General features: G+C 40.1%; 1 gene segment (V, D, J or C); it reads left to right on the top strand.

The window, feature by feature from the left end:
* Positions 1-1,420: 1,420 nt before the first annotated feature.
* On the top strand, positions 1,421-1,878 carry LOC119819807. The segment is given in 2 exon segments: positions 1,421-1,466; positions 1,550-1,878. Coding segments are annotated over 2 exon segments (375 nt in total).
* The last annotated feature ends 7,255 nt before the right edge of the window (positions 1,879-9,133 follow it).

Genomic DNA, 9,133 nt, shown 5'->3' on the forward strand with positions numbered 1-9,133 from the left:
AGTTCATGACTGGGCAAAATGATGAGCATGAATGACTATGTACTCAACCACAGAAGAAACATCTATATCAACCTCCCATTCAAAGCTCAAGGACCATCACAAAAGAGGGATGGTGAAAATGTAATACTCAGAATACAAGGTGGATAGACAAGAAAAACTACCTTCAGGGCTTGAAATGGTGATTGTACACATGAAGTCACAGCATCTATAGTTACCAAGAAACATTGAAAAAATCCAGCCATTCATCACAGCATGGGAGCCTATTAAATATCAACAGGTAATGGGGTTTACTGGCAAGCTTAGCAATATCAGTTCAACCCCTTGGGCCAACATGATAGAACATAAGAATTGAATTTCATAAGTTGTCCTGTGATGATCACTAATACCACTGTGGTCATGTATACCCTGTTATTACCACTAAAGATAGGATAATACTTAATAAAACATTACAAGACAGATGGGGAAGGACTCCCGAGGACCCAAACCAAGCTTTACATTTATTGCCATTTGGTATGTGGTGAGTAAAATATAATCATTTTCTTTGGAATGGTTCTGGAGTTCGTTATGTACTAGTTAGTGAATGACACATTTATGTTTATATAGATAATACTAACTGTATTCACTGTGTGAGGGTCATAATGTCTGTGTTTCCGAGATATTTTAATTAATATGGTTATCTCCAGTTGCATCCATTTTCCTAATAGTGATGTAAATTTCTTATTCCTTCCAGATGAAAAGCTTCTACTGTGTTGTGTATATAACAATATCTTCTTGATACAGTCATGTTGACAGACATGTTGTTTATTTTCATAATTTAGTTATTGTACATTGCTGCAATAAACATTGATTTCTGAATATTTTAACAATAATATTTAAAATAATATAAACTATTAAATATAGCAATATTTCTGAGGTATATTTACTTTTGGTCATTTCAGTCAGTTTTAAGTATAAGACCTATTGTGAAGGAAACTGTTATTTGTATTGAAAGGAGGTTATAAATTCTCAAAATTATCAGGATTTGAAATTTTCCATCACCACCATCATGATCACAACCACCTGCTGTAAATCCATCTGAATACCTGTCACAAAGTGAAGCAAATGCCTCAAGACAAAAATCAGTTGAAAACTTAAGCCCTGATGTTACACCCAGAGGGGCTGCCCATGACTTAGGGAAGGTGTATGAGATGCATTTCCTTAGAAGAATTATTACATGGAGCTCTACATACTGCTGTCTGACCCACATCTCCTCTACTTCCTTCTTTTATATCTGGGCTAGGTCCTTCTCTAAACATTTCACTGCTCTTGAATATGCAAATTACTAGAGTCTACTGTGGTAAAAAAACACTGATGTTTACAGGAAAGGACAATATATGGTCAGTATCTTCTGCACAGTCAATGAAGACACAAAGTCTTCACCATGAATTTGAGCTGGATCACTCTCTTTCTTATGTCAGTAGCTACAGGTAACAGCCTTTCAAAGTTCAGAATCCTAATAAGGAACACTACTGAGATAACAATGATACCTATTCTGTCTTTGTCTCTGCAGATGTCGAATCCCAGGTCCAGCTGCTACAGTCTGAAGCAGAGCTAGGGAAACCAGGGTTTTCAGTGAAGCTGTCCTGCAAGGCTGCAGGCTACACCTTCACTGACTATACTATTAACTGGGTGAAGCAGAGGGCTGGTCAGGGATTGGAGTGGATTGGAAGGATTTATCCTATAAGTCGTAATACTGACTATGCTCAGAAGTTCCAGGGCAAGGCCACACTCTCTGTAGACAAATCCTCCAGCACAGCCTATATGGATCTCAACAGCCTAACATCTGAGGACTCTGCAGTCTATTACTGTGCAAGACACAGTGTTGCAACCACATCCTGAGTGTGTCAGAAAAGCTGGAGAAGCAGGAAGTTGCACTGGGACTGAAATGAAACAGAAGATTGGCTTGAAGACTTTCACAAAAAATAATTATCCTGAGTATCTTTTTGTCTATCACTTCACACAGTCTCACAGGGTCTTCATGAACATTTCAAACTTGCAACTATAATTAAAGTGATGCTGAATTAGGATTCCCTAGAGCTCACCATGCCTTGGTAATATGTTTACCACTAACCACCTATATAGCTACTTAAAGAGTCTTGACATTTTATACTGGATGTAGGGGGACTTAGACTAACCATCGGATGTTAACCATGGAGTGAATATAAATAAAGAGGTGAATATTGGAGAGATGTGTCACCACCAAAGGGGACTTCTCATAACACCACAGGCCATATCTATTCCAATTTGGTTTTTGTCTGTGATGACACTGGTCTTCCAAAAAACACTTCCTCTGTGATTTCTTCAGCCTACAGGTCCATAGTATCCAGCAAATTTTCACATAAAGCAGAAAATTTCAAAGACTGTTCCATCTATATTGGCAGTTTGCCAGTCATTTTCTTTTATATCCTGCAGAATGTCTAGTAGACTTTCATGTATCAGGAACCCTGAAGGATTACCTAAACTTTAGGCAAGTTCAGCTGTCATTTCACTGTAGGTCCTGCATCACAGTTAAACAGTCCAGGCAAAAGCAGTTTCCTTCCCAAATGGCTAACCAACTCCATAAGGAACTTCTTTGATGCCTATCTTTCTCTTGAAGTAATTGGTGCTGCCAGGAGCAGTTCTGTCTCAATTTTGTGAAAAGTTCTATGCTCATAAACATTTTAAATGCTAGTCTTTTATAGGTTTGAGGAATACTCATATATCTGAAACACATCTGAAACACATCTGTACATCTAGAAAACATAACTAACCATACTAAAAGCTTGATTATTATAGATGATTATCTATTTAACTATATTTTTAAATTTTACATTGTATTTTAAAATGAGCTGGACAAATACTATACCTTAATCAAGCTGAGAAATACATATAAACAATATAACAAAATTGTCCTTAAATTTGTATCAATAAACAAGATTCATACCACTGAAAATCTTTATAAGATATCCCCCTTTAAATGTAAACAAATATTTACAGATAATAAATGGGAATATTGGTGAAGTTATCTCCAATCTGCTTCCTGCTGTTTATTGAGCAAAGCATTTTTGAGGGTATTTTTGGGTGTTCATGGCAGCCTTTCTGGGGTCCTTGTCCAACAAACCATATTGGTCTGGAAGCAATCCACAGTTTCTCATCTTCTGTGGAAATAAAAGAAGAACCTCATTTCCAAAGCAACATATCCTTAGACCCAAATTCTGAAGTCAGGATACCTTTATAATGTACGTGTTGGTTTAGCTTAGCAGCCCATACAATGTAATGTGTCTCTGTATTTAGCTCATTCACAGTCAAAAAATTCAAAGATAACACAATAACATCCATAATCCAGACTCTCTGTGAAGGTTCCATTTTTACATGACTTTTTCTCTTTACTCTTTTTAATCTATGACTATCTGTACTCTGTCTCTTTAAAGACTTTATTTTTAAAACATTAACTTTATTTTATGACTCTTCTTATACTTTTTCTTCTCTTCCAAGCCTACATATATTTATTCAAGACTATGGCTCATCTGGATTTATCTATATTGCATATCCAGGAGTGCTTTTGAAAATGCTAAGCTCTTCTTAAAGCTTAAACTGCAACATTACTATGGTATATATGGTGCTTCTTGCTTTCCTGCCCAGGCTAAAACTTAAGCTGTGCAATACTATGATATATATGGTACTTCCTACTTGCTGGCACAGTCCAGCATGATGGAGCTAATTGCACCTCTGAGCCATGCACTCAACCCCATTCTCAGGCACACAGTCATTCCATGTAGCCATTAAGCAAGCTGCAGCAGTCTGCTCACAAACCCCATCCAAATGCTCTGTAGCCAGACTTCCTGTTTGAAAGAGTGAGAGTTTGCACTGGCAGGACAGCCCAGAAAGCTGGCATTTCTTTCTTTCTTTTTTTTTTTTTTTTTTTTTAGTTTTTTCGAGACAGGGTTTCCCGAAAGCTGGCATTTCAAAATGGTGTGGCTGTTTTCCTGCTATGGCTGAATCACAAAACCACTCTTAAAGTAGCTGCAGCATGTCACCAACAAACAGGAAGAAGCTGTGTTATACTCTATTTTTTGTGTCTAGAATTTCTTTTCAAGCTCTCTCAGGTTTTACATGGATTTAGTCCACCAAGTTGGTGTGCCAATTTGTAGGAAGAGGCTGCTTGTTGGTTCCCAGCTGCCTGGCTAGCTGAGGCCTGAAATAGTCACACAGAAACTGTATTCATTAAAGCACTGCTTGGCCCATTAAATCTAGCTTCTTATTGGATAACTCTTACATCTAGGTTAACCCATCTCTATTAATCTGTGCATCACTACAAGGTTGTGAACTACCAGCAAAGTTTCAGCCCCTCTATCCCTAGCAGTGGCTTCATGGCATCTCCCTGACTCTGCCCTTCTTTCTCCCAGCATTCAGCCTAGCTTTTTTTGCCTACCTAAGTTATGCCCTGCTAAAGGTCCAAAGAAATTCTTTATTTATTAACCAACTATAGAAACGCATAGATAGAAGAACCTCCCACACCACTCTTCTACATTGCCACCCATGATAGCCATCTGCATCTTCTCACACTGGAGTATGAAGTGCTCCTTGTACATATTACCGAAAACCATAGATTTAGGAATGCCAAGATAAGCCCATCCAGAACTCTGAACATTAAGGAGATTTGTTCCTCTATAATGGGAAGTGCTTTTATTTCCCTGAGATTGTTTCCCTCTGAGCTGACAATGCACAGGACATTGTATCAATTCTGACTAGTGAATGAGGAGAAACCATACATCTGATATGTCTCAGATGCTTCTGTCTTGGAAAATTATATGATTTAATACATGATCCAAATTTCAAGTAAAAATGCAAGAATACTCTTACTTCTTGTAGCATATAATTTTGTTTTAATATGTACAACCACACTTTGAAAATTGAAACACATGCATGCTAAATACTAAGTAATGGCAATGATGTCTCACATTTGTTGGAGGATATTCCATAACTATCCTTTATTAGTGGAAACATGTAACTCCTTAAAAGCTTTACTAACACATGCTCTGTACAGGAATTAAAGATTCCTGGACTTGGAAAGGTTGAGAGGGAGAGATAAATCTGTATACAGATAGTATCCTCTACCAACAAGGATTCTTGTTAAAGAGATTTTCTTTCTCCTCTGATTCTTTTAAAGGCATGCAAATACAGTATGAAAAAAGACTAAGCCACAGCATATATTCCCTTGATTAATTTTTCTGTCTTTAAGTACATTAATTGATTTATTAAACTTGTTGACAGCTACATTTTATATGTCCTTGCACCACTGAGATAAAGAAAAGTTGCTTATAAAGGATAATATTTTATTGTACTTATGCTTTGAGTTTGCAAGTAATTTTTATAAATTTTTAAAAGTACTTTACATTGAGATTTCAGTTTCTTCAACCTCCTCTTCTCCTAGTTCCTCTTCTATCTCCCCAGTGTCACTTCTACTCCTCCTCTGTTTCTGTTCAGAAAGTATTCCCTTGATTTCGATCTCCTTCCCAATGTGAACATATTTTTAATTATTAATTTTTTTTCTGACATCAGGTGCTCTGCTATAGGTATAGCCTGATGAAGAAAACACCTACCCTGTTCTCTCCATGTGACACTAACTTTAAATTGCATACTGTAAGAGCAGAATCCAGCTGCCACCAGGGAAGAGACTGGAACGGAGGGGGATATTGATGGTAATATAGAAACAACTTAAAGTCAATCTATGAAACATCCAATCAGCAACTCCTGGTAAGCAAAATTCCTTTCTCTCTGGTCCTAAATTTGGGAACACTGAAGTTTCAAGGACATGTCAATGTTCCATCTAGACTGTGCAACTTCAGTGTAAGCCATGACAAATGAACCTGCAGGGTATCTCAGGATCAGCAGGGGGCACAAAAGAGCCAAGAATGGTTGGCCCTTTTGTCTGGGCTGCGACCCTGGGCTGCCTGGAATCCCTGATCCTGTGCCCTGACATTCCATCTGAACTGGTGAGTGAATGCGGACCCGGGGGCAACCTGCCCTGGAAGAGAGCACAGACCCCCTACCCCCACTTCCCTTTGCAGGCTTGTGTCTCCCAAGCTTTCCCTAGTGTTCTCAGGTGTCCTGCTCCTATTCTAAGGCCATCCACCCAAAGGGATCAGACTCTGGCCTCCAGGCAGGTCTGAGGATTCCTGCGGAGGGGTGCGGGCTCCTTCAGATTGTGCTGCCAGGTTCGCTGTGCGGTATTCCATCCCGCCCTGCCCCCACCTTGGCCCTTTTGTCTGGGCTGCGACCCTGGGCTGCCTGGAATCCTTGATCCTGTGCCCTGACATTCCATCTGAACTGGTGAGTGAATGCGGACCCTGGGGCAACCTGCCCTGGAAGAGAGCACAGACCCCCTACCCCCACTTCCCTCTGCAGGCTTGTGTCCATTTCTCCCGTCCCTGTGTCTCCCAAGATTTCCCTAGTGTTCTCAGGTGTCCTGCTCCTGTTCTAAGGCCATCCACCCAGAGGAGTCAGACTCTGGCCTCCAGGCAGGTTTGAGGATTCCTGCAAGGGAGTGCGGGCTTCTTCAGATTGTGCTGCCAGACTCTGGCCACCAGGCAGGTCTGAGGATTCCTGAGGAGGGGTGCTGGCTCCTTCATATTGTGCTGCCAGGTTCGCTGTGTGGTATTCCATCCCGCCCTGCCCCCACCTTGGCCCTTTTGCCTGGGCTGCGACCCTGGGCTGCCTGGAATCCCTGATCCTGTGCCCTGACATTCCATCTGAACTGGTGAGTGAATGCGGACCCAGGGGCAACCTGCCCTGGAAGAGAGCACAGAACCCCTACCCCCACTTCCCTTTGCAGGCTTGTGTCTCCCAAGCTTTCCCTAGTGTTCTCAGGTGTCCTGCTCCTGTTCTAAGGCCATCCACCCAAAGGGGTCAGACTCTGGCCTCCAGGCAGGTCTGAGGATTCCTGCGGAGGGGTGCAGGCTTCTTCAGATTGTGATGCAAGGAATAGGTCCTCCTCTGGCACTGGGGAGATCCAACCAGTTTTAGTCACAGCAAAGATTGGTCTAGGACACCAAACGCCTCCGGGCTCCTTTTGAAGGAAGAGATGGGCAGGCGCCAATGCAGGAGCTCCTCCAACAACAAGAAATGCAACATGACATCACCACAAGCCAGACATCCCGAAACAACAAGAATTGAACACCCTACCCCAGAAGATATAGAAGAAACCGACCTTAAACAGTACTTTATGAAAATAATAGAGGACCTTAAACAGGAGGTAAAAAACTGCCATAAAGAAATGGAGATGACAAACAAAAAGGTAGAGGAAATAAATAAATCTCTCAAAGATACCCAAGAAAAACAAGAAAAACAAGAAAAAGCAATCAAGCAGGTAAGGGAAACAGTAGAAGACCTGATAAATGAAATGGAGGTATTGAAGAAAACACAATCTGAGGGACGACTGGAAATGGAAACTCTGAGTAAACGAACAGAAACTTCAGAGACAAGTATTTCCAACCGAATACAAGAGATGGAAGAAAGAATCTCGGACTCTGAAGATACTATAGAGGAAATAAACTCACAGATTAAAGAACTAAACAAATCTAACAAATTCTTAACACAAAACATTCAGGAAATCTGGGACACCATGAAAAGACCAAACCTAAGAATAATTGGGGTAGAAGAAGGAGAAGAATTACAACTCAAAGGCACAGAAAACATATTCAACAAAATTATAGAAGAAAACTTCCCCAACCTAAAGAAGGATGTTCTTATGAAGGTACAAGAAGCCTACAGAACACCAAATAGACTGGATCAAAAGAAAGCATCCCCACGCCATATAATAATCAAAACACAAAACATACAGAATAAAGAAAGAATATTAAGAGCTGCAAAGGAAAAAGGTCAAGTAACATATAAAGGGAAACCTATCAGAATTACACCCGATTTCTCAATGGAAACCATGAAAGCCAGAAGGTCTTGGATAGATATGCTACAGACACTAAGGGAACATGGATGCAAGCCTAGACTATTATATCCAGCAAAGCTTGCATTCACCATTGATGGAGAAAACAAGATATTCCAGGACAAAAACAGATTTAAACAATACGCAGCCACAAATCCAGCCTTGCAGAAAGTAATAGAAGGAAAATCACAAACCAAGGAGTCCAACAATGCCCACAATAACTCAGGCATCTAGCGACCCTTCGCCAGCACAAATAGAAGAAGGGAAACACACAAACTCTACTACTAAAAATGACTGAAGTTAACAACCACTGGTCATTAATATCACTTAATATCAATGGACTCAATTCACCTATAAAAAGGCACAGGCTAAGAGACTGGATACGAAAACAGAATCCAACATTTTGCTGTTTACAAGAAACACACCTCAACCACAAAGACAGACACCTACTCAGAGTAAAGGGTTGGGAAAAGGTTTATCAAGCAAATGGCCCTAAGAAACAAGCGGGTGTGGCCATACTAATTTCCAACAAAGTTGACTTCAAACTAAAATCAATCAGAAGAGATGGAAAGGGACACTTTATACTCATAACAGGAAAAATCCATCAGAATGAAGTCTCAATCCTGAATATCTATGCCCCTAATATAAGAGCTCCCACTTATGTAAAAGAAACACTTCTAGATCTCAAGGCAGCCATCAAACCACACACACTAATAGTTGGAGACTTCAACACTCCCCTCTCACCAATGGACAGGTCAATCAGACAGAAACCTAACAGAGAATTGAAAGACTTAATAGAGGTAATGAACCAAATGGACTTAACAGACATCTATAGAACATTCCACCCAAATAGGAAAGAATATACCTTCTTCTCTGCGGCTCATGGAACCTTTTCAAAAATTGACCATATACTTGGTAACAAAGCAGACTTCCACAATTACAAAAAAATATTAGTAACCACCTGTGTCTTATCGGATCACCATGGATTAAAATTAGAATTCAACAACAATGCTACCCCCAGAAAGCCCACAAACTCATGGAAATTGAACAGTCAACTACTGACCCACACCTGGGTCAAGGAAGAAATAAAGAAAGAAATTAAAGTCTTTCTTGAATTTAATGAAAACAAAGACACAACATACTCAAACCTATGGGACACAATGAAAGCAGTGC

The sequence above is a fragment of the Arvicola amphibius genome, chromosome 7 (assembly GCF_903992535.2).
Source record: "Arvicola amphibius chromosome 7, mArvAmp1.2, whole genome shotgun sequence".
Taxonomy (NCBI): Eukaryota; Metazoa; Chordata; class Mammalia; order Rodentia; family Cricetidae; genus Arvicola; species Arvicola amphibius.